Source organism: Erpetoichthys calabaricus, chromosome 1 (assembly GCF_900747795.2).
Source record: "Erpetoichthys calabaricus chromosome 1, fErpCal1.3, whole genome shotgun sequence".
Taxonomy (NCBI): domain Eukaryota; kingdom Metazoa; phylum Chordata; class Cladistia; order Polypteriformes; family Polypteridae; genus Erpetoichthys; species Erpetoichthys calabaricus.
In genome coordinates this window covers 126,216,886-126,244,799 of record NC_041394.2, presented here as the reverse complement: position 1 = coordinate 126,244,799, position 27,914 = coordinate 126,216,886, and the positions used below count along the sequence as shown (strand labels likewise).

The window sequence follows — 27,914 nt, the reverse complement described above, 5'->3', positions numbered from 1 at the left end:
GTTTGATCTTGAATAAAAAGTAATTGATTTATACAGGTACCATCTTCTAATCTCCATAGTTGTGACAAGTTACTAGGGGCATTTAAAGGAGTTTAAAGGAATACTTTAAAAGGGATATCCAAAACTAATATTTTTTTTATATACTAGGGGGCTTACCCCCTGCTAGCTTCGCCTCCAAAACCCTTAAAACTCTTAAACGGTGATACAATGAGAAATAGTTTTTTTTTTTTTTTTTTTACCTCGTCTTTGCTTGATCAGCTGCTGGCATGCTGCTGCTGCTGCTGTTGTGATGCATGGTCTGCATCTCATGCGGTGCTTCGAACATTTAAAAGCCTGTACAGCAGCTTTATCATCTACTCTTTGTCTTTTATTTCCAGCCCCGGGCGTGGTTAAATCTCCTGGCAAGAGTTCTTGATATTTTTTAGTTTATAATTTAAAAACGGAACACGAATCTGAAAATCTAGTAACATCACATTAAAGTTCGATAAATTCTGAAAAGAATGATACCAAACTTATATATGTAGGTTTTAAAATAAGCCCGATTTAAAGCGTGACATAAAAACGTGACATAAAAAAGTCACATAAAATCGTTGAACAAAATTGTTGCACTTTTAGGCTTACCTTACTCAGTTTTTACTGATGACCAAGAACAACATTTTAATCTCACATTTCCAGTATGAAAATTATTTTAGCCAAAAAGCTTACATTTTGTGCGTTTTCAGCAAATGACAGGGCAACTGACATATGGATTATTCAACACGAGTAGCACAAGAGTTTTTTTTTTTCTTTTTCCATTGATATTTTTGACATTGCTTACTGTGGTACATCATCATTCACCTTTGACTTCTATTATATCATACATTCTCTCCATTCTGCATGAAAAGATTAGATTTGAATTTTTTCTTAGCCATCACTACAAACTACACGGGGTAGGTACATATAAAAATATGATTTTTGGGTGAAGTATTCCTTTAAACTACAAGGCTGCTAATTCGATTGCTAGTTTTCTTTTCCGCTTGTATGACTTTTTTCCTCGCTGTATGTTCTCCACATGTTTATATGTATTTCATCCCACAGGCGGTGAAGACTTTCGACAACACATACATTAAGAGAGTGTATGTGCCTGGTTGCTTCTCATCTAGAACCACTTGATACAAGAGCTGTGATTTCCTGTAACCCTGAATTGACACCATTAAAACATGTGAACTACACAATATGCTATAATTTTTTTTCTTTATATCCCCCTTATCTGGCCTCCATCAAATGTGAATTCTTACATCAGAACTGCAAGATTGCCAGAACGAAAGGAAAACAAAATCCCGAGCAGCTTCTTCATGCCACATTATCTCAATGTGGGGGTTAAATATAATATGTTGCGACCTTGTTTTTGCTATTCTTAATTGAGTATCAATGTACCATATCCTCTGTAGATACCAACAAATGCTGGTAGCAGATTGCCAATAATAATAATTCAAAACATGAAGTCATCAAATGCCATCATGTACTTGCTGCTATCTGATTGTGAGGCTACACATTATTTCTAAGAAGTCTCTGCTGCTGCAATGCAGCATGGTGCTGTTAACCCTCTGAAAAAATGTTTATCTCTTTTATCACGTTCAGCCAGAGCTGGATGATTTCAGAGAAAGCAATCCAATCTCTTGAAATAAAGCAAATTACTCAGTAAAGAGATGGAAACAAAAAAAAAACAGTTTGTTGGCCAATGGATCCAGAGAATGTAAGACACAATAAAGTCTACCATCTGCTCTATATGGTAATGAAAAATAAGTACTAAGATTATATATGTTATGCTTTTACTGAATCTGAACAAAATCCTGTTTAGTTTAGGCCTGTATGCTATTCTTTGTCCACTGGACACCCACAATAGCACTGCTACTTTACAAAATTGTTGAACAGGGTGGCTCCACACACTTGAATTACTATAATAATAATAATAATACATGTTATTTATATAGCACCTCTCCCATGCTCAAGGCACTCTGTTTCAGTGGAGGGGATGCTAGTGTACACATGTTGCTGCCACTCTTCCCTGTTAACATCACTTTTTGTTAAATTCTCATTAACCTAATAAAAAAGGTGCTTTTTTTATTAACTATAACCTTCTTGTGATTTGTTTTTAAGTTTTGCTGTGTATTGTTTTTTACTTGTTAGCCAAAATTTTAAATTGCTGTTAATGAAAGTATTTTCCCAATAAAAATATAATGAGGAAGAAAAACTTTAAGATAATTGTAATGCAACCTTTACTCCATTCAAGGTGAGCCTTGAAGCACATGTCACCTTCAAACAGGCAAAGGCAATGACAGCTTCAGCATCAGGGGGCCCTGCCCCCTTTGGCTCAACATACAGGAAACAGGACAGGTTACTAAATAGTCATTATTCATTGAAATAATGATTGTTATTAATAATAATAATAATACATTTTATTTATATAGCGCCTGTCCCATGCTCAAGGCACTTCACAGAGTTTAAGAAAGAACAGCAGGGTATACAGTATATAGCATTGTACTAAACCAGATAAATAAATGAAGAAGAGTAAGATAGTAAATTCAGAGAAAAGCCTAACAGACAACATTGATGGTCTAGCACACACACATACAGGTTACATGAGCATCTTGACATAGAGGTAAACTGAAGGAAGGGTAATAAAGTCAGGTAGAGTTAAAAGCCTTCCTGAACAGATGAGTTTTCAGTTGTTTTTTAAAAGAATTCATGGAGTCAGCTGACCTGATTAATTTTGGTAGGTCATTCCAGAGTCTGGGTGCTATACAACTGAAGGCCCTGTCACCCATGGAGTGTAGATTAGTGTGGGGCACAACAAGATTGCCAGAATCAGAGGACCTTAGTGGGCGGAAAGGCACATAGTGATGGAGAAGGTCACTGATGTAGTTTGGCACATGGTCGTTTATGGCTTTGTAGGTTATTAGTAGGATTTTATATTCAATCCTGTAAGACACAGGGAGCCAGTGAAGGCGAAGCAGGATGGGTGTGATGTGCTCGCTGCTGCTGGTTCGAGTAAGGACTCTTGCGGCCGAGTTTTGAATAAGCTGGAGCTGTGATATAAGAATAGAAGGGGCACCTGCCAGTAGGGAATTACAAAAATCGATGTGGGATGTGATAAAAGCATGGACAAGTTTCTCAGCATTAGAAAAGGAGAGGAAGGAGCGAACACGGGATATGTTACGGAGGTGAAAGTAAGAATGTTTCTTAATGAAAACAAAAACAAAGGAACAGAAATTAACAAAAACAAATTAATTAACAAATAAATCAAATTATACACCAAAAAATGGCAAAATAAATAACAAAGATTAAAACCACTAAAGCCATGGATGAAACCCAGACAAAACCGTAACAGTATTATTATCTTTATACAATACCTTTCAGTCTTCTGTACAAATATCACTTTCTTGCCTTACAGTAAACTAAAATATCTCATCCAGTCATTTGCCTCTGCCAGCATCTAATCCATGTGCATCTGCCCCAAAGATGCCCTCATTGGAGCAGTACTGCACCCAACTTTCAATTACTGTGTTAAATTCTGGCTCCATGTCACTTTTTCAGCCTGATCTTGACTGGACTACATTGGTCACACCTTCTCATTTTACTATTAATGGAATCATATGTAAAGAGTACAGTAAAATTCTTAGTTGCATGTTCAACCAACATGCAACACGTGACCACTCTCTAGGGCAATCATAAATATTTAGAGTCATATTCTCTTAAATTTTATGTGAACCATTATGTAGTTAGTTCACGTGTCTTTCACAAGACTCATCCCCTTAGTCCATGATTATTGTCCATAGAACTTTAAGGTTTCCATCATATGAAAATCTTCTTTTGTAGGTACAATTTTATTTTTCGAAGAGGGAATATTTATAAAATCAAATATGACATTATCAAGAAGCGGATCTATCATCAGGGCATTATGAGTGCTTGTCTAAGGGCCTATGATGGCAACGGTCTTTTTACCCAAATTGTCATGCCGCATTAAACTACCGGGTGTCAACACACACATTATTAAAAATATGATCAACTTTCTGTTAAGGTGCCAAGACAACCGGGGCCTGTGGGTGTCTTAATCCAGGCCTGTATATCATTTATATGTATACTTTCTACAGATTTACTGTATATTTTGTGTCAAATACTGATTGTTTTAACTAATATACAAATTGATATTGAAAATATGTACAATCAAGGTGGAAGGAATAAATACTTTTTATATAGCCACTGTACTTTTTCATAAATAATCTTTTAAAATAAATTCATAACGTTGACTAAAATAATAAGCAGGTAAGTAAATGTAGAGTTGCTATATTAGTTAGTTATGGCCAAGCTGATCTCCTGACTGTTGTACCTTAACATATCAATTTTCATTTGCTGTGCCTTGTCCTAATTTAGTTTTTGATTTGTTTATCGTTTCTCCTGCCTTCCTTATCTTTATCTTCCTTATGTGCTTTTAATTTTTTCCCTAATTTCTTTGCAGGCCGTGACCTCTCAGGTGCCACAGTCATTATGGCCAGAGTTACCTGAGATGTCTATTTAATGTGGTGGCATTGGTTATTTTCGAACAACTGTGAACATTTGTTTTTTTTTATGTTTCTCCTTTTGTAAGGTTTGCAGTCTTTGGCATTTTGGCTTTATGGATATCTCAGATATTTTGTTTTTATTGTTCAGAATATTACATTTTTAGACTGTTGACTTGGTTTAGTTTATAATTCTTTTTCAGTTATTTTTATTCATTTAGTTTTTTCTAGTGTTAATTTTGAATTTGGAGTTTTTGAATTTTAGGTTTTGAACTTTGAGTTTGTACAGGACAGGCCTTTTTTGGTCACGTTTGCATTCTCATTTGAGAAAAATCATAACACAAAGCCCTCATAATGTTTAATAATTGGCCATTAAAACAGTAGTATTTCCCATTAATTAACCCTAAAAGCATCCTTTCTATATTTCTAAACGCTGTAGAAGTACACCTTATTACTGCTGTCTTGTTTCTTATATTAACATTTGGAGAGGCAGCTTGATGGCTGTCAGTAAGATGGTGTTGAATGCTGCCAGTGGTGTGAGGCATTGTGGGTGCAGTATGGAAGAGCACAGAAAGTATATATGCTAAGGAACTAGCAAACTAGCTTGTAAAGTGTATTATATTTGAAATAGCATCATACATACATGCACCTATTGTCACACACGTGCGCATGGGAGACAGCTAAAGGGCTTGAGTAAGGGCAGTTCCGAGTCATACTGGGATGTGGCAGAGTGTACTGACTCTTTTTCTCCCTTTCCTGTAGACCATTCACGGGAGAATGTCACGTCCGGGCTCGAACCTATAGCTGAAGACCTTCATGAGCCCGACCCCTTTGATCTCACTTCCTGTCTTCCCCTTTAAAAGTCTCCACCTTTTCCCTATTCCCTCAGTTCTGTTTTGGACTCGGTTTTGTGCACATCAGTGCTGTATTCATTTAAACGACTTTGCAGCCAGGAAATCAATTATATGGGTGGCTGCCCCAAACCTTTCTATGACTCTGAGTTGAGTTTGTGACACTATTTACAGTAACTACCTCAGAAAAAAAAGATGATAGATTTCAATATACTCTGAAAGCTGCATGCCACTACAAAGGCAAGCTATTAGAACATAATACAATATTCACCTACAGTATTCTCCTAATTAGATTAGATTAGATTAAATTGTATATAAGGCTCAAGAGAAAAAAAATATATAAATAAATAAATAAAGCTTAAGCATCTGTGTGTCTGTCTTTGTGTCTCAGTCATTCTAATAGATGTCGCATCACAAACATTTTTAAAAATAAAAGGAATTGCATATGTCATTCCAACAGATTGCACATCACAAACTTTAACGCTGCCTTTACAAATTCCATACCCAATGTCATAAAACATACAAATATGCATTGTGGTGCACTGCAAACTTTAACACTGATGTCTGTCTTGATTACTTAAATTTCAACCCACCTTACATGGGTGACAAAACTTGTGTATGCACTATTTATATATATATATCTAACATATTAACACACACACACATAAATATAAATATATATATATTTTTTTTATATATATATATATAATATATACAGTACATACATTTATATACAGTATATATATATATATATATATATGTGTGTGTGTGCATGTGTGTGTGTGTGTGTGTGTGTGTGTGTTAATATGTAAATATACCTTTTTCTTTCTTTTTTCCTTTCATCACTTTAACGCTTGTTATGTTATGCCAATCTGGGGCGTGTGGTGAGTGGGTCATAAATAAGGACGAGCGTTGGTCATGTTAACCCAAAAGATTTCGATAATAAACTGATTTTCCTAGCAGTATTCTCATCATATATTTTATAATAATCAAACACATATCAGAACTTCTGAGTTGGATAATGACATCAAATTGAGTTATGATGATCCCTAAACTACTGTTATCTACCAGCCTTACCTTACAGTAATTCATGTGTCAGTACTTATCTGCAGGAAGAAATCTTTAAATTTCCATCTGTGTCCCCATGTTCTTGTTAGTCACAGTATCGTTTAGTAGATTAATTTCACTTGTATAGTGGTTATCACTACTACCTCACTGCTCCAGATAGTGGGTGTATGCATGTATGTCCTCAGATACCATTGCCTGAGTTTTTCCCCACTTTGATCCCAAAGAATGCTAGGATAACCTTTGGCTTTTTGTAACCCTGAACCAATTTAGAAGGTTAGACAATTGTTGTGTGGATAGCCAAAAATTATAGTTTGAGCAAAGTTTGAGTGAATTGTAGAGAGTTTCAGTTGGCATTCCAGCTTAATGAATTTCAGTTCATGTCTGTAATCAGTACACCATAATGGTCATCTCATCTACATCCTGTCCACTAGCTGTTTAATGTATATTGTGGCTCTCAGGAGTTAAAAAAAAAAACTGCAGTAGATCTGAAAAGTATTCAGAGCCTTAACCCTTTTCCTTAACCTAACCCTAACCCTTCACTTTTTTTACATTTTTCTATGTTGCGGACTTCTGCTAAAATCATTTAAATTTATTTTTCTCCACATCAACCTTTGCTCAATACCCCAGAATGAAAAAGCAAAAACAGAATTTCAGAAAAATTTCCTTATTTAAAATAAAAAACTGAAATATCACATTAACACAATTATGCAGACCGTTGGCTAGGACACTTGAAATATGGCACACATACATTTCATTCTGTTGATCATCATTGAGGTGTTTCTACTCATTGTTTGGAGTTAACCTGTGGTTAATTCAACTGATTTCACATGATTAGGAAAAGTGCATACCTGTCTATATAATTTCCCACAGTTGACAACATTTATCATAGCCATGAAGTTGAAGGAATTGCTAGCAGAGTTCAAGGACAGGATTGTGTTGAGGCACAGATATAGGGAAGACTACTAATATTTTTCTGAAGCATCGAAGGCACCCAAGAGTATAGCGGCCTCCATAATTCTTAAATGGAGGAAGTATGGAACAACCACAACTCTTTCTAGGGCTAGCCACCCAGCCAAACTGAGCAATTTTGGGAGAAGGCCCATGGTAAGAGAGGTGACCAAGAAGCTAATGGTCACTCTGGCTGTGCTCCAGAGAACCCTTGAAGAGATGGGAGAAACTTCCAGAAGGACAACAATTACTGCAACACTGATCTAAGATTTATGACAGACTGGCAAGACAGAAGCCTCTTTTCAGTAAAAGACACACGGATACTCACTTGGAGTTTGCAAATGGGAACCTGAAGGACTCTCAGAATGTGAGAAACTAGATTCTCCAGTCTGATCAAATCAAGATTAGCATCATGTCTGGAGGATACCAAACACTGTTCATCACCTGTGCAGTATTATTCCAGCAGTGAAGCATGATGGTGGCAGCATCAATGCTGTGGGCTTGTTTTTCAGCGGTACAGACTGGGAAACTAGACAGGATGAGGGGAATGATGATCAGAACAAAGTATAGAGATATCCGTAATGAAAACCTGCTCCAGAGTGTTCTGGACCTCAGACTGGTCCAAATGTTTACCTTCTAACAGGGCAATAACCCTAAGCACAAAGCCAAGATAACACAGGAGAGACTTAGGGACAACCTTGAGAATGTCCTCAAACTGTCAAGCCAGAGCCTGGATTTGAACTGAATTAAAAATCTCTGGACAGACATGAAAATAGCTGTCCATTGATGGTCTTCATCCAACCTTACAGAATCTGAGAGGATATGTAGAGAAGAATATCATAAAATCCCCAAATCTGGGTGTGTTAAGATTGTTATTTCATATCCACGAAGCCTCCAGGATATAATCACAGCCCATGGTGCTTCAGTGAATTACAGAGTAAAGGGTCTGAATACATGTGTCAATGTGATATTTCAATTTTTTATTTCTAGTACATTTGCTCTGTCATTTTTAGTGCTGCTGGATGTGGGAAAAATTATATAATTAATTAACATAACAAAATGTGAATACTTTTGGAATCTTTTTTGAATATGACCAACTTTGGTCAAATTATTTCTCTAGGCTTCACTCCATTGATAGCAACAATGTGGATTATGCTAATAATCAATACTATTAAATCTAAAGGAATGCAGCACTCATGCCTTTGTTATCAAAAGCAGAGTTACAGTATAGAGCCCAGACCATCAGATTAGATTAGTAGAGACGTGATTCATAAACTATACAATGAAACAGCCTGTCTGTTTATGTTTGGGAGGATTTGCTTGTCTGTTCAAAGAAAGAAAGGATGAAAATCAGGTAGTGTTAAGTGTCTCAGCAGTAAAGATGTGTGCATTTTTTGCTAAACTAAGTAAACCATTATGGAATGAGGCCTCCTTTCTAATTCTTTGCTCTTTAGTTATTAATATAAAGCACTTTCAGCTACTGTCATGTATAAAAATGTACTATACTGTATAAATAAATGTTGGTGTTATGTGTGTTTAAATAGGCTAAAAACAATTAGAAAAACAATCTAAAGGAAAGGCCAAGGATTGAAATGACTGTTATTGGACACACCTTCTGTTGAAGAAATGAGAAAAATTTTTATGGAAAGAAAATTACTTTTCTTGTAATGTTTAAAAGTGAACCTTTACTTCTTTGCTAAAACAGCCGTTATGTTAAAACAACTGGTCATTTTACTTGTTATATGTACATTTTGAATAGTTCTTTAGTATTTCCTTAAAAATGATCTGATAATCAGTTTAAGTAGGAAGTGTACAGTGTTTGCAGTAATGTAAATCTAATGTGTTTCTTGATTATGCATGTTTTTGCTTCTATATATTATGCAAAACTGATACTATAATGAAAGTATAATTTCACAAGCAGTGTCTTACTATTACAAGCTCTTCTGTCCACTGCTCCCTGGCTGGGAATTCCCCTTGTTATGAAGCGCGGCTGCAGAAGCTTAAACAGCTCAGCATAACCACACAAAACAACAAATGTGAGTTTACTTGATGGATTTTACTGGATGTACCTTGTTATAAACTGAAATGTATACAAAAGAAACATATAGGAATTTACAGGTGAATAACCAAGCCAGTCAGTAAGAAGCAGTGATTTACAAAGTAATACATAGCAGGCAGTATACTGTACATTATACAACAAAGATATAAAGGAATCATACTTACAAGGTAAGTGATTTCTAGGGCTGGATCGTGATGAGAGATCCATGCATATAGAGATCTAGACCACAACCGACCCTGCAGTTCATATACTTTAAAGATACATTTGAGATGTGACAGAAACAAGTGATAAAGGGGGTGCCCACATGATGTTTAAGGGGAGCATTGTATGTAAATATTCACAATGCGGCCTAAGTGTCATACAAGAGCTTTGTGGGCTTTTATAACATTACTGTGTGCACAGTCCAAAAAATAACAACATAAGTTAAGAACATGTAGGGGACAACACAAGCATTCTGGGCTGTTGGCACCAATTTATGATGTCACAATCATGAGCTAAAGCAGCTGATTTTAGAAACATGATATTAATTTTATCACAGGAAGCAGAGGGTTATGGTGCAAGGAACCGTATCAGACTGGGCTGACATTAAGAGTGGTATTTCACAGGGGTCAGTGCTAGGGCCATGTATTTTTAATACAGGCCTCTATATACTTGTGGAGTGGTGGCTCTGAGGCTAAGGATCTGTGCTGGTATCCCGAAGGTTGCCAGTTCGAATCCCCGTCACTGCCAAAAGAGATCCTACTCTGCTGGGCCCTTGAGCAAGGCCCTTAACCTTGGGATTAATAAAGTATAATAAAATAAAAAATAAATAAATGAGTTCTCCCGCAGATAAGTCGAGACTTGATTTTACAGTATAATTTCTGGTATTTTATAATGTCTGTCGTATAAGTCGAATGCGGAAAATTCACGCTATTGGTCCAAGAGATTATGATATGCTAACGCCCACCTGAGAGAGTAACAATGGAGCACACTGCCTTTTTTTTCTATGTGGGTGCGGCAATGTGCTGTATCAGCGTGTGCTCCTAACCTCTCTCTCTCTCTCTATCGTGCCTACGTGACCACATAATAATACCCGAAATATTCTGAAGCAACGTTTGCACTGATTTGTGTTTTTTGTATCTCACACCCTCATACACCTTTATCGTAAGAGCATCCTTTATCTACGATGGAGTGTTCGATAAGAAGAAAATATGAAGCTGGTTTTAAATTAAACGTTGTTGAAGTAGCGAAAGAAATTGGTAACTGCGCTTTTGCAACAAAAATTGATGTGTCTGAGAAACTGGTGCGAGATTGGAGGAGGCAAGAAGATGTAATAAAAAAAATTTAAGTGTCACCTTTTTGAACGGGTGTATAAGTCGGGGTCTGATTTTATGATCGATTTTTCTGGTTTCAAGACCCGATTTATACGTGAGTATATACGGTATATATGATTTAACAAATGGAATGATATAAAAAGCTGGTTAAGTTTGCAGATGATACCAAACTAGGTGGATTGACAGAATCTAGAACCTGTTGAATCATTTAAGAAAGACTTGGGCAGATTTGTGGCAGATGAAATTTAATGTAAGTACATGTAAATTATTACACATAGGAAGTAAAAATGTTAAGTTTATATACTCATTGGGAGGTCTGAAAATCGAGAGTACACCTTATGATAGGGATTTAGGGGTCGTAGTGGATTCTATACTATCAACTGCCAGACAGTGTTCAGAAACCATTAAGAAAACTAAAAGAATGTTACGTTATATAGCACAATGTGTAGAGTACAAGTCCATGGAGGTTATGCTCAAGCTTTATAACACACTGGTGAGGCCTTATCTGGAGTACTGTGTAGGGTATAAAAAGGATATAGCGGTGTTAAAAAAGTCCAAAAAAGAGTGACTAGTCTGATTCCAGGGCTACGGGAATGATCTATGAGGAAAGGTTTAAAGAGCTGAGCCTTTCCAGTTTAAGAAAATAAAGATTAAGAGGAGACATGATTGAAGTGTTTAAAATTATGAAGGGAATTAGTACAGTGGATCGAGGCTCTTACTTTAAAATGAGTTCACAAGAATATAGTTGGAAACTTGTTAAGGGTAAATTTTGCACAAACATTTTCTTTACACAGAGTACCACAGACACATGAAATAAGCTACCAAGTAGTGTCATAGACAGTAGGACTTTAGGGACTTCCAAAACTCGACTTGATGTTATTTTGGAGGAATTAAGTGGTTAGAACTTGCAAACTTTGTTGGGCAGAATGGTCTGTTCTTGTCTAGATTGTTCTAATGTTATGAACGATGGATGCGCACCGGAGCCCTTCTTACAACCCCTATTTGTAGGTGTACTAGCACACCATGCTGTAGCACCCTGACTCTAATAGCAGAAGCATATAAGCTTTGACAGCATTTTGCAGAGACAAGAGATTGTAAAGAAATAAAAAAATGTTACATTAGCAATATGATTTTTTTGCCCATCAGTTTTAAAATGTACTTTTTTCTGCATTAGATTCTGCAGGTCATCAGAAGTTGGGTTACATCAGTTGGCTTTATGTCAAAAACTATCACTCAATTTGGGTCCATTTAGAGTCACCAATGAACAGGAAACCAAGTCCTTGAAGGAAACCAGAACCGAGTGGGAGACCAAACACTATAAGGCAGTAAATTGACTTGTTTGTTAAACCACTGTTTCGGTCCAGATTAAAATATTGATCCGTCAGATCATTTATTTTCAATTTGGGGTTGTGGAGGAAGCTATTGTTATCCCAGCAGGTTGTTTGCAAAACAGGATCCAAATACTAGACATACAGCAGTCAGTTACTGAGCCACACATTTTCTCGCACACCCATACTCACTTATAATCAGCCATTTTGGAACTGTTAGTCAGTCTAAAATGCACACTGTTAGAATGTAGGAGTAACCGGAGGAAGACCCACATGGACATGATGAGAACATGCAAACTCGACATGCCGAGTGACCAGACTAGGATTCTAATCCACTCTCCTGGGGCTTGTAAGTAGTAAGTTTGGTATTTTTCAAATTTTCTACTTGAAATTATTCTCTAAACTGAAGCATATTTTATAAATTTAAAAAATAGCTAGTCTGATCTTTCATTTAATCAGTCCCAATGTTAAAAAATGCCTTAAAACTTACTAAACACGTTTACTTTAAAAAAGGAAATGTTTTGATTTAAAAAAAAAATGCCTGCCACATTTTACAGGCAGGCTTATAACAACAAAAGTAAACTAGAAATAATATGTTTTGTCACTGAGTCTTAATACAATTTTCTCAAGGTAAGGCTATGTTTCTTGCTCACTTCTCTGCTTGCAGCTGGCATTGTGGATGGAGTTATGACAACCCTCAAACACCATGATATATTCTGCTATTTATCCTAATTTTTTGTCTACAATTCTTTTTCATCAACAGTTATATTCTGCCGTGGCTTGTAGTAGCATACAGATGTGCACTCAAATGATATGTTTATGGTTTACTAAATGGCACCGTCTTTTCATCTATTACATTCTGTGTTGTTATTTTACATACAGAGTGAGATTCATAATGAGTGGCAGTGTCATTTTGAAAAGCACATGTGACAGCTTCATAGTTCTTTGTATAAATAATAATTAATCTGAACTAATCTGATTACACCACATTGTATTTTTAATAAAAACCTTAGAATTTGGAAAGAGACAAACCCTCTTCATGTCACACCTTCCATGGTGTATTGGGCTCACACAAGCACAATAAAAAAATACTCTAAAGATGAAAAAAGCAGAGTGTGGGGCACCATAAACTAGTTATCAAACTTTATCATGTGTTCTGAGTTGCTCCTGCTGAGCATATGGTTATAAAAGAACTGAAGACATTTTTTTTAGTAAGTAAACTCACTGATACCAATTAATCTGTAAATACTCAGAGAGAATGTACAAATTCCATGTAGATTGTGTCACTTTGGGACAGGAATGACAGCTCTGTGCTACTACTCTGCTAAAATATCGTACTAACTTACAAACCTTTAACCTTTAAATGCACATAATGTCAGTTCAGTTATTGTCACTTCGTTGCATGCTATGCACGTGCTTAATCTTTCTCTTGCAAGACCATTGAAGCACATTCATGCATGTTGATACTGAGCAGCAGCAGGCAATGTCTTTGCAAAAAACAAAATAAGCTTCCATATAGTGAAAGACTCTGAGTAAAGGAACGTGTGACTTCAAATTTGAGTTTTTATTGTCTAGATGTCTACAGAACAGAGACAGCAATTCACACCTTGACATCAATATTCAATTTCAGTAACAGTGCTTGGCAATGCCTTTCTATGGTGAATCACACCCCTGGCCTTTAAAGGTTGCCACGGACAAAGATGAGCACTGAAATGAAGCACACAGTCAGTCTCCTTTTAGAATGGCTGGCTCTCAAAACAATGTTTGCTCTTTGCTTTTTTTCCTCCTTAAAACAACATGGATAGGCCATTCTGCAATATGTATCCAATCTCAAGCCATAATTACATTATTGGCCTGAAAAATTGACATATTTGGTAAGTTTGGATGTTTTTTTCATATTGGCTCCTCAGTAACTATTAGCTTCATTATAAAATACAAGAGCAGGTGAGAAAATAGTACCAAAAATCTATAATAAAATGTATTAGTTCCAATTTAGTTTTACAGAAACGCAGAAGGCAAATTTTCTTAAATTGAAACTTTTACTTCAAAATGGACGTATTCGGTAATTCACATTGAGACTCTGGTACCCATTAACTCCATTATAAAACACAAGAGTGGGCTAGCTATTTTTTAAAATACGAGATGAGACACAAAAATAACTGGACTGGGCTTGGGGCTTTCCTGGAAAACCGTCTGGAGGTTGGCAGGACACACCCTCTCAAACCTCTGACCGACTAGGTATAATCTGTGAATAACCCAGTCAGTATTTGCACAACAATCTCTACACGAGTTGCCACAATAATGTCAGGTGAAAAAATCGAACAGCAAATCAACATCAACTTTCTCACGAAATTGAACAAAATAGCCACAGAAACTTTTGAAATGATAAAAACAGTGTACAGTGATAACAGTTTGTCTCACACATGAGTTTTTGAGTGGCACAAACATTTCAAGGAAGGACAAGAAAATGTGGAAGACGTTCAGTGCCCAGGTCGCCCACACTCGTCTCGGATGGATGAAAACATCAAAATGGTGAATCAGATTGTTCGAAATGATCGTACTGCTTTTCCCAAAAAGCAGTTTTTGACTGGCAAAAACATTTCTATCCTCAATCATCCTAACAATTCTCCCGATTTAGCTCCCTGTGATTTTTATTTGTTCCCGAAAATCAAAAGTGACCTGAAGGGAATGGATGAAGTAAAGACAGAAATGGCAAGCCTGTTGAAGCGCCTCAAGCAAGAAGACTTCCAGTGGAGTAGACATCGGGAGGGGGAGTATATAGAAGGTGACAATGTTTAGAATGCTGTAATTCATCAATAAATATTTTTTTACCAATCTGGTTATTTTTGTATCTTACCTCGCATATAAAATTTGTTTCACTTTAGAATGCAATTTCATGTGGCAAAATACTATATAGCATGATTGTGAATAAATAACTTTGACTTGAAAAATACCAAACTTATCCTTTAACATCTATGTAATGTTAGTTTTTATTTGTTTTCAAAAAATAGGAAGAGGATAACAATGTAAAATACATTTTTATACACAAATTTGAACCCCCCACACTGGCACCCACCCAACCCATAACATTAGTTTTTAATATTACACATAAAATGACCTTTTGCTTTAAGCATTTTCTGTGTTACAAATCAGTTGTTTAGATTTACTTAGAAATAAGTGCTATCAAGTTGAAGTTTTCATAACTATTATCTACCCAGACCGTAGTAAGCGGTTGATTAGTCCTAATAAACTTTAAAAGCAGCAAGAATATTTTAGAATAGAGCCTACTTACTCATGTATCTGTTAGTCAGTTATGTTAGAAAACATAGAAAATGGCATTGTTTGTGTTACATGGCAATAGGTGACTACTAGATGCACTATAGCATGCTCCAAAGCCCCTACTCTAAGGTTGTTGCAGGAGATTTTTGATTTAAAAATTTAAATTGTCTACATTTTTTACTCAGGACACTAGCAGTTTCTTGGTTCTACAGTATGTCTAGTAAATTACAGGATTCCAGGTCAAACCTTCATGCTGACCCTTAGGCAACCTTTACTCCAATGGCCAGAGGCTTTCAGAACAAATGGCGCTCCAGCACTGATAGAGCCCAGACCTGTAATTAGGATGTTTTACTGTAATCCTCATTCACTGCACAACATCAACAACCGCTTTATCAATAACACAAGAGTTTTGACTTCGCAAACAGATACTTTCTACTATTCAAGCTGTTTGACAGATTTGTTTCAAGGCAACACACTGACCTGGCACATCATTCAGACACTGAACTTTGCATTTGCATTTACATATTCTAAAGAAATACCACAAACATGTTGATTTTATTTGATTTACTTTTAGACACTTCCTTGAATGTATGCACTCACTTCGGCTGATCCAGCAACTAGACTTTGTATCACTCTGCACCATTAACTCTGTGCTCCACTTGGTGTTTCAGTTTTCATCTCCTTTCAGGCTCATTTTAATCTGCTCTTTGGCTTAACAAATTGTACTACGGCATGGTTTGGAGACTGTAGCAGGGAGCAGAAATTAACATTTTTTTTTAATTTTTTTTTTATTTTTTGAAACATTATGAATCTTGTATAAATAGAAAATTTCTTGCTTAAGGTAAGAGTTCTCTGCCTTATAAGTGAAGATCTAACAAGTATAGATAGTGTAACCTGGTTTGGCTAACTTAACACTGTAACATGTCCTGCAGTGGGTTGGCACCCTGCCCAGGATTGGTTCCTGCCTTGTGCCCTGTGTTGGCTGGGATTGGCTCCAGCAGACCCCTGTGACCCTGTGTTTGGATTCAGCGGGTTGGAAAATGGATGGATGGATGGATGGATAACACTGTAATAAAGACCGTCTTCACCTTTAACTATGTATAAGTGGGCGCCTGCACCACTAACATGAAATTTCCACAATGTTTGTGCCACATATAAACTGCAATTTTTTAATATACAACCATATAAATTGGGAGTACTGGACAATACCACGAACTTATATACAGTATACTGAGACAGACATTTTTAATTATTTCTTTTGCAGTTGGTGCTGTCATTTTATTTTATAGTCACAGCATTTGGATCCTGAAACATCACACTGTGTTGTTCTGCTCAATTAAAACATCTCTTTATTATAAAAGAAAATCTTGAGACGAGACTATTGCCAAGAGATTTTTTCAAGTACTGCTCTCCTCCCAACCATTTATGGTTTTATTATGTCCAAATCTTATTGAAGAATTTCATTCCAAAGGGTTATCAACAGAAAAAATGAGTACACGGGCAATGCTAGCACCGAGAAATGATGAAGTCAAACGAATTAATGTGAAAATTGTCAATCGGTTAAATTGGTTAAATTGCGCATTAATAGACTATGCTGAAACAGTTGGTGGTAATTGTGCAGAAGATGAAAACATCAACTTACAATATTCCGTAGAATATCTACCATCTTTAACACCGTCTGGTCTTCCACCGGCTGAATTACTGTAGAAAGAAGGATGTATCGTAATGTTATTGCATAATTTATGTATGAGTGATGGGTTATGCAATAGTACAAGATTAGTTGTATTCAAAATTGGTCGAGCAATTCTGACATATAAAATTTTAACAGGTGACAAGACAGGTAATGTAGTACATCTTCCACGGATAACATTAGACACCAAAGGAGATCTTGATATGCCATTTGTATTAAACACGTTAACAGTTTCCTGTTAGAATAGCTTTTGCTATGACAATTAACAAATCACAGGGACAAAAATTAGAAAAAGTCAGTTTATTTATTAGGGAGAAAGAAACAATACTCACTCACGGGCAGTTATATGTTGTGTTGTCACGATGTAACTCCAAACACAGAATCAAAATTCAAAGCGATATTGATGAAAAGTTAATTACAAATATTAATATTTCTCCATATGCGAGAGACAGAGCCACGAGGTGGCTAGCCTGTAGTGCACGCACGGGGTTTGGCGAGCGAAGTGAGTAGGGGGCAGATCCCCCTAGTTTTAAAAAACATAATTTATGCAAAAACTGAGATTTTTTTGCAGCTTATTAAACATGGCCACAATTGAAACAGAAATAAATGGCCCATCATAGTCGTAATTCACAACATGACAGAATGACAGAGATCTAAGTCTCTTTAGGACATATTCTTACTGAGAAGCGCCTCTGATCAGTTTAAGTAATCAGAAGGGACTCCATCAGTTTAATCCTTTTTTTTTAAATACCGAGTAGTACATCATTTGGAAAAAAAATTCTGCACTCATAGAAGCAGACGGATTTGCAATTGCTGTGTTTGTTGTCGGTAAGAAGGATGTTGCTGTTCTATGGGTTCTGTGCCAAGGGAGCAAGGCAGAACTAATGAGACGTGTCACGGTGGTTAAAAGGTGATCTGTCAAAGTGACATGTCAGAGCAGGAGCTGGAGGTAGAGAGAGGTGTCATGTTGGTGTAATGTGCAAGCCGTTCAAACACAAATACAGCAAGAAAAAATAAACACTCACATATTTTTTGCCAATTTTCCTTTGCCTGAGAACCTGTGTAATGGCAACTGTTTTTTTTTTTTTGTTAAACAAACAAGCATTACGTTTCATGGCATATTTACCAAAAAACTAACTTAACAAAGATGGATAAGTATCTTTACAATGCCATTAGATTATTTGCTGACCTTGGAAACACTGTGTATGGCATGATATTTGCATGTATTTGGAAGTATATTTGAGCTGGATGAACACACTCACACATACTTATATATATATATATATATAGAAAATGACTGGGGCCCTTTGAGAAGCACTGAGTACAGGGTAGCAATCAACCCTGGACAGGGCACATAGTATGTACATATATAGACTAGTATATGTCCTGTATACGTACAAGTTACACACACTGCATGCATGTACAAAAATACAATTGGTGTATTTTTTACAGATACATACTGCAAATGAATATATTCACTTTAACTAATGTTAAATATTGTGACAAGGCACAGGATTCATGAAGCTGCAGGGCTAACCACTGCTCTGTCGTAACACCCAGTAGATGGTACTATTCTTTAAATACAAAAAAAATGTTTATTTTAATTGTTTTTTTCATTTATGGTCTGATATGGGGTCTTTCTGTGACTAGCAAAAATAATCTTAGGAAAATAATCCAACTGGGGTCTTCTTTCGTCTGTGAACAATCACAATTATGACTCCAAGAATTAAATAACAAAAGAGTAAAAAGAAAAATGGACAAGATTATAAAGGACCAGACACACTGCTTAAACAGTTGTTTTGAGATTTTGCCTCCTGGGAGGCAGTACTTGCTGCCAAAATTTTAAACAAATGAAAGTAAAAATAGTTTTATATTGGCTGTAATAAAACTTTTAAATAGGCCATATTCAAATTTGTTGAAATAAGAAATATTATTGAATTCTATTTTCATATATATATAAATTCGTCATTTTTATTTTAGGTATATATTTATGTATTTAGGGATGTGCTTTTGTGAGTTGCTGACTGGAGCTAAGCAAATATAATATAATATAATATAATATAATATAATAAAATGCACTGGTGAGGCCTCATCTGGAGTACTTTCTACTATTTTGGTCTCCAGGATACAAAAAAAGACAGCAGTGCTAGAAAAAGTCCAGAGAAGAACAACTAAACCGATTCCAGGTCTGCAGGGGAAGAAATTTAAGAATAGATTAAAATAGGTGAGCCTTTTTAGTTTAAGCAAAAGAAGATTAAAAGATGACATTTTTGAAGTATTTATAATTATTAAAGGAATTAGTACAGTGAATTGAGGCTATTACTTTAAAATTAGTTCAATGGAATAAGTTACCAAGTAGTGTAAACGTTAGGACTCTAGGAACCTTTAAAACTAGCCTTGAGGTTATTTTGGAAGAATGAAGTGGATATTACTGGTGAGCTTTTTTAGGCTGAAAATCCTGTTCTCATTTAAATTTTTCCAATAATATAGTATAAATGAAAGACCTATGCGTGTGTAAGGAGCAGTCCACTCTTCTTAAGCTCAACCACAGCCACAAGATGACGCATGCATGCACTTTTACATTTTTTGGTGCTTGCATGCCCCTCACTACATAAAGACCTGTGTGCAGCAAATGCCACCACACAGCAATGACGTTGTGCTAATGACACAATGTTGAAAGGAAGCAAACACTTCAGACCAACAACATGCATGTAAAACACCTCAGTAACAGCGGTCAAAGCTTGAAGTGTTGACTAAAAACATTGTGTATCTGGAGGTATTTCCTCGAAACAAAGATTAATATAACTCGTATGTCAGTGATATGGCTAAGATGTGGTATTGCCAGTGTCTTCTTATGAAAGCTAGAGGAGCAGCAAGCACAGATGGGTCCACATCCTCTGCTCTGTGTAATTATTAAAAGTTAGCTGATGCCTCTCCAAGTTCACAAATATAATAAAACTGCTTGGGAGTCTTCGGGTTGCTTTTTGTCCAGAAGACCACACACAGCCAGTATAATATAATATAATGTGATATAATATATGAGGGGAAGTCAATAATTTATCCAGTTTCAGCGTTGATCAGTAATGTTTCTCTTGGTGTTTCCTAGAAGTAAACATGACCACTCCCCTCTCCATTTGCACCAAAGAAGATCAGCAAGCAGTGAGACACTTTTTATTGGTTGAATGTTTACCTGGGGCTGAAATCAATAGAAGGTTTTCTGCACCATATGGAGACAATGTGTTATGATAGCAGAGTGTACATGAATGATCTGAGAAGTTCCATAGTGGTTGGACAAGTGTTAAACAGAAAGAAGGAGCTTGATACCTGTCCTTGCCAACTATTGAAAACAATATTGAGCAAGTCTATACCATGACTTTATTGAATCAATGAGGGGTTCAGTCCCTGGTACACATTCAGTCCTTTAAAAATGGATCTCTGCTTACTGCTCTTCTTTGGTGCAAACTACTCTTACAGAACAACAAGAGAAACTGACTGATGAAGGCTGAAACATTACAACTGTGACCACAGATACACCATGTGTCCACATGTGCATTGGTAAAGCTGAGCAGCCAACCCGAACAAAATTATCACAAACCAGTGGATGACTAGTAACTTTGTAATAGAATAGAATAGAATATGGCAGTTGAGGTGAATTGGCATTGCTTAATTGGCCCCAGCGAGTGTGTGAATCATTAACAAAGCATCTGGAAAATGGAAGGTTTATTAAATTATAAAAGTATAAAACTGTACAAAAATACAAACCATACAAAACAAGAAATGGAAACAGACTTTCCAGTTACAGCAGTAGAGGTGTGCTTTCTCTAAGAAAATCTTTCATAAATAAAAATTTAATACAAATTTGTAATATACAAAAGGTTGTACAACACACAAGTAATAAATGACCCAGTGTTTCCTTAAAAAAGATAAGATAAATGAATCACAGTAAGGCTGTACACCAAAAGAAATTCCATACAACACTTAACGCAGGCTTGATAAACAAGCCCTTTGTTTTATTATTTCTAATATAGAAAAATGAAATCATTGTAATGGTAGTTTAAATATGTGCACTTTTTTTTTGGAATAAAAAAATAAGTCATTGTCATTTTTAGCGAATAATGCATAGTTTTAAGGGCTACTTTTTCAAAAGTAGGTACCAGAAATACAAATCATGAAAAGGCCTTTTTCATTACAATACACACAATAACTGCATTGCTGTGTAAACAGTGAAGTAGGTACTCATCATGGATTTTATCAACGTTTACAGTGGCCTAGATGTTTGTTACTCCATTTCATAGTTTTAATAGTAATATCATTTCTCCTTGTTCATCTCATTTTGGGGTTGTTCTTCTAAATGCTGCATCTCAGCTAAAATATACTGTGTAACAAAAATTGCACTATTGTTTTTTATACATTGACTACACCTTTGGGATTTTTACCAAACAGCAGAGCTCCACGAATTCATCCCGAACAGGTATGGCTGAGGGCTCTGGTAGGCTCTGAACATGGCTCCAAGCAGTGAGGCTTCCATGACACTTTTTGTGGCCATCACTGCAGGACACTCTGCTACTTTCCGGAGAGCTTCTCCTCCTCTGACTTCAGAAGCCAGCAGCTTGCGTTTGGTTTTGTATCTCCTGTTTTGAAACCAAATCTTTACTTGAGTCTCCGTCAACTGGAGACTCTGAGCCAAATGAGCTCTTTCAGAGGCTGAGAGATATTTCTGTTGATTGAATGTCTTCTCTAGTGTGAGGACCTGAACCTGTGAGAAGGCAGCCCTGGTGCGCTTCTGCCTCAGCACTCCTGCTGAGCTCTCTGGGGAGAGCTTGTCTGTAAGGCCTAGTGGTGGGAACAGAATAAGAGATGATATTAGTTAGAAGTGAAATCTGCTTTGCACAATTGATAGATTGCCCTCTTTAGCCTTGTTACTCAAATACAACTGAATATAAAAAGTTTATGAAGCACTTCATACTATTTACTAAACCATTTTCTGAACACTATTTTCCAAGTGAGGTTTGTACGGTAGCATTAGATAATGTATTACTTATTACAACCAAATAATAAAGAATTATTTTTTACAAATAATAAAACAAAACTACTGGTATATTGGGAGGAGGATGTTAAGGAAAGAGCTGCCAAGAAAAAGGAAAAGAGGAAGGCCTAAGAGAAGGTTTATGGATGTGGTGAGAGAGGACATGCAGGTGATGGGTGTAACAGAGCAAGATACAGAGGACAGAAAGATATGGAAGAAGATGATCTGCTGTGGTGACCCTTAACAGGAGCAGCCGAAAGAAGAATAAAACAAAACTACTGTTTAGACAATGCTGTCACTGAGTTCAGTAAAAGTCAACATTAAAGAACTAAACACGAGCAAAACAGTCAATAATTCATAAAGAATTAAAAACATTTAATTTAAAACAGACCAAGCATGAGCAAACCTACTCTTAATGTAATGAGTCAACTGAATGCAAGTCTTCCTTCACTACAAAATAAACCGCACAAAGGTGAGCTGAAATGCATAATCCTACTTTAAAGGCCATGGGTGCTCAGCCAAATGGAGGTCTAATTCAAAGATAAAGTGGATACAGCAGAATTCTCATAGACAGTGAAAGACATGGAGTCAGGGACAATGGAAATTAAAAGACACAATCAAGATGGAAGCCAAAAGTGTAACACTGAAAATCCTCAGTTACAGAATTATATTGACGGTTTATCAATCATTATGTGATAAAACAATAACAAGGATATGAGAAAAATACAAGGGAAAAAGTAATTATTTCTTCCCCAAACCAGAAGTATGTGTAAGAAATAAAATACTAGCAGCACCTAAATGTCACAACCACTCCTACAATCCTGAACTCTTCCCTTTTGCCAGAGCACAAGACTTGACCTACAAGGAGATTAAGAGGCTGAAAGAGATACTGAAAAAGCATAACATGCATGAGAAGTTTATAAAATTATCAATATTGACTCTAATTTTATATTCCTTGGAAAAAACAAGGTTGATTGGCCTTTCCAAATCCCCTTAGATGACTGCCAAATATCCAACATGTCAGAAGCTGCATTAGTAATCCTAACTGGTGATGGATCCACATAAACAAGAGTGTAAAAACAGACCAGCTGAAGATTCTGGTAAAAGCTGAAATGTTGCCGGATGGGAGGAACTTTTAAAGATTTACATAGAAATGTATAACAATAACTACAGTAGGACAGGATGTTACCATTCAAGAAGAACATATGCTTTAACGTGAAATGATTGTGCCACTATTTTGACATTTTATCACACTGCAGTCACTGCATGCTCATTCTAAAAGTGTCTTCTAGATGTGTTTTCCGTGGAATGTTAGGCGAAGACACAGTAAATGCATAAATGAATTCACTAAAGATGAGTAGCTCTGTGGACAAATGAATAAGGCTGGTGCATATTTTACATGAACACTGAAGAAATAAAGCAGCAAAAGATGAGTGGCCACACATGCATGAGTATGATGTGACATCCAGGGATAGTCCCTGGACTGGACTAACACCAGTAGAAATTGAAAAATGCATTGACTGGACATTTGACGTCTCATTATTTAATGTATCTAAATAAGTTATGATAAGTATCACATATGTATAATTATAGATGATATAATGACTTACTTTCAGAACCATTTACTGTGACAAACACCTCACACCTTAATGTACTAGCATTAGGCTTTATACCCAATTAAAGGATTCTAAAAATATCAAAGTAACCATTTTAAATAATTTAACTACAACAAGTGCCTCTAACTCACCTGATACAAAAAAGGGCAAACGAATAATCATTAAAAGATATAATACATACATTTATAATGATAATCAGGCAAACTATTATATGTTAAGAGGAAGATTGTGCAATATGTTAATGTGTTTTCTCACATACATTTCAGTCTGGGTTGTTTCTATTCGCGTTTTCACTTAACATATACACCTTTGTATGTATATTCACACTTAATAAGATAAACGGATACCACTTAAATGTAATCATACTATAGTCACAAATCTGTGCACAGAGGCCATCTGGTAAAAAATAAATGTATTATCAATTTATCAGTAATAGATTTACAGTTGGAAAAAAAATCGTATGCAAACCATCGGTAGTTAAAGATATCTGTAGTAGTTTCATGTGTATCTATCGATATAGATATTGTCATTGATATTTGTTATCTGCAATTTGATTCCCATACCGCCAAACCACCCAGCCACTAATCGTGTGTGTGTGTGCAGTTTCCATGCTCTTCTTATTGCTTCTTTCTCTCTCATCCCAAACACCATGTATACTTGGTTAACTAGCGATGTGAAAACTAGCGATGTGAAAACTAGGAGAATATAATGCATGATCAGGTCCCCAGAATACCACTGGAAAACCGTACAATTTTAGAAAAGCCAGATAGGCACGTGCGCGTCAGAATAAATGTTGTGTCTCTGTGTTTGTGTACATGTACAGTGAGTAGTTTTATCTTTCTCTCGGCGCACTGAACTTTACATGCACTTACCTCGGTCTCCGTGCGTTTCTGATTCTTTCTGTTGCCCATTCGCTTTTTTCGGCTGCCTTTCCGGTGTTTCTCCAACTGCGCTCTCGAGCACCCATGCAAAACTGCATCTTTGAAGAGGAGCGCAGTCACCGCTCCAGCCTTTCGAGTCCCAGCGAACTCCTATGCCGTCTGACAAAATATCACGTATTAAAAATGAGGTCAGAGGCTTGGCCGAGGCTGACATCTTCTTTCTTTCTTTCTTTCTTTCAAGCCAGGTTATTTTACTCTTCTAAGGAAATAAGAAGTTTGATGTGAAATGAAGCGTTTCTATCTACACCTTGTTGTAATCTCCTGTCACTCCTGCTTTTCTGACTTTATACTCATGTTGTAAATTGGTTTTCACGATCTTATTGGCTGTTGCTGTTATCTCGACTCTTGATTGGCTGCAGGTATTCGGGCCAGAAGTGTATTATGCGTGGTTCATTCACTGTATATGTTATTGTATGTTTTATACTGGTTTATTACTATTTGTAGTGAATAAGAACTTAATTTACAGTCCACTAAAGGAAACGGAAGGCAGGTGCACATAAACATAACGTTCAAATCTACTGTTGCTTTATGTAACTTTTCAAAAGGTTGTTACTTTTGGGAGCAACGAACATCATGCTTTAGATTTACATTATCTGAAGAAAATGACACGTAGGTGTTACTCCCCATTTAGTTATCGTTAGCAGAAATTTAACAGATTGCAGTTGCAGTCTCAGGTTTTTTTTAATTATCTTAATTTCTAAGTAAATGTTAAGAGACATTCATAATCATTTGGTCTTTAAATTGAGCGCAATCGTCTATGTGTCAAAAACCTTAGAATACGCTATATATAGTGACAAGTTAGGTTTACGTGAATATGGCTCTCTGACACTCCAAAATTAATGCATTATTTAGAAAATAGTTGGACGGACTTAGTTTTTGTTAGTTTAGATTTTTTCAAAGATTTTGAGCAAGTCATTAAAAACCCCACATAAAAGCAAAGAGGACATGCCAGCCCCACAAAGAACCTAGCCAGTGGCTGAAACAAGCTCACAATGCTGTCTGGCACTGACATAAAATACTCATAAAAATGACCTGAAGATTTAACACAAATTTAGATGTGCATACGTGTGGGGTATTGCTTAATGTTTAAGCATTGAATAAAAATCTTTAAATTGTAAAATTAAGAATCACATAATCTGTTTACTCTCCTTAAGAGTAACAGATATGGATTATTTTATAAAATATCAATCAACCATGATGACAATATACCAAGAGTTTTTCCATCATAGGAGCCATTTTTGTATACCATTTTTATATATATATCCATCCATCCATTATCCAACCCGCTATATCCTAACTACAGGGTCACGGGGGTCTGCTGGAGCCAATCCCAGCCTACACAGGGTGCAAGGCAGGAAACAAACCCTGGGCAGGGTGCCAGCCCACCGCAGGGCACACACAAACACACACACACACCAAGCACAATTTAGGATCGCCAATGCACCTAACCTGCATGTCTTTGGACTGTGGGAGGAAACTGGAGCACCTGGACGAAACCCGTGCAGACATGGGGAGAACATGCAAACTCCACACAGGAAGGACCCGGGAAGCGAACCCAGGTCTCCTAACTGCGAGGCAACAGTGCTACCCACTGCGCCACCGTGCCGCCAAATATATATATATCCATCCATCCATTTTCCAACCCGATATATATATATATATATATATATATATATATATATATATATATATATATATATATATATATATATATATATATATAAGGATTACCATTGACTGGCTCAGGATCTCCTGGAGTTGAATCATTAACCTTGTAGTTTATATGCCAATACCTTAACCATTATGGCTTACGATCTGGTAAAAAACAACACTACTGATATGTTTGTCACCTAATAAAGATCTGCTGCTTCAATTACAAGTTTTGTTTCTACAATCTGGTTTCATGGGTGTCAAAATAAATGAACCATGCAGCATGAGCAGTAGCTCGGTCTGCTCTGACACTGTACTATTTAGAGGAAAAACAGAGGAGGGGGAGGACAGAAACAATAAAAATATCTTTCACCATGAAAAATGACAAATTTATACATAAGATTTTTTATTTAATTATATATTAAAATGTAGTTAAATGCACAATATATAGGACAGTTTCCTCAGAAGCCTGTTTTCCTTTAGTTAGTTGTAATAACGATGTGTCACCAACTCTTAACACTTAACTGTTTTTTTAAGATTTACCATCCCATGTCTATCTTCTTAAGGAACTACTGTAAATATCATTGTGTACTTTTACTTGTAAGATATTGAGAAACAATATGCTCTTTGGTTTTTAGATTTAGCATTTCTTCATGTTGTGTTGTTAAAGAGTATGAAATTTAAATTTATCTGTGTGTTTGGTTATTCATACATACGTATACTGTTGTATCATCCATCCCTTTAAGGAGATCTGAATTTAATCAAGTAACTAAGCACAATTTCCACTTTCCTTGCTATATTTTATCAAAAACATAAACAAATAAATAATGAAATGCGGCAATGACTAAATTACTGTACTTCAGTCACTGCATGACATTAAGCAGACTTGACAATGCTATGTAGTATATTTAACATTTTGTAGGACTCTTTGAGGAAATTGATCAGTTGTTTAAACTTATACAGTATATTTAATAATAACAGATTTATTGTCTGAAAATATTTTTTCTGTTTTTTAACTGAATACGTGTAAAATAATTATATTAATGTCACAAAATAGTCTTTAAAATATTTAAAAGTAAATGCCATGTCCTTAAAACTCAAACCTTCAAAAGCCAGAACTCTCAAGGCACTCAAAATCAAATTAAAACTTAATTATTTGGGGAAAAGGCTGTAAAAGGACATTAACTGTTCCTATTGACCTTTACACAGCTGGTGTTAATGGTGACACATACGAAACGAATCAATGGTCACTTCAACTGTAGGAGCATGCGTTGAGTCAAAAAACAACAATGCATTTTTGGTGTGCTGCTTAGATAGTTTATCATGTAGTAGATCTGTTTATTTTTGATTATAACTTTGCATATTCCACCAATTGTAAATATCCTGGACTTTACTATTTGCTTAACCTCCCAGTCTTTAAAACTGTAAATTACACTTAAAAACTGTGCCAGGGCACTATAAGATAGATAGATAGATAGATAGATAGATAGATAGATAGATAGATAGATAGATAGATAGATAGATAGATAGATAGATAGATAGATAGATAGATAGATAGATAGATAGATAGATAGATAGATAGATAGATATGAAAGGAACTATATGAT

General features: G+C 36.0%; 1 protein-coding gene across 1 annotated transcript; it reads right to left on the bottom strand.

Annotated features, from left to right (window-relative positions):
- Positions 1-20,777: 20,777 nt before the first annotated feature.
- nkx3-1 (NK3 homeobox 1) lies at positions 20,778-24,903 on the bottom strand. The gene is made up of 2 exons (XM_028806036.2): positions 24,589-24,903; positions 20,778-21,907 (listed from the first exon to the last, which is right to left on the bottom strand). Exons 1-2 carry the CDS (start codon positions 24,809-24,811, stop codon positions 21,507-21,509), a joined length of 624 nt encoding a protein of 207 aa, XP_028661869.1. The 5' UTR covers positions 24,812-24,903; the 3' UTR covers positions 20,778-21,506.
- Between the last annotated feature and the right edge of the window lie 3,011 nt (positions 24,904-27,914).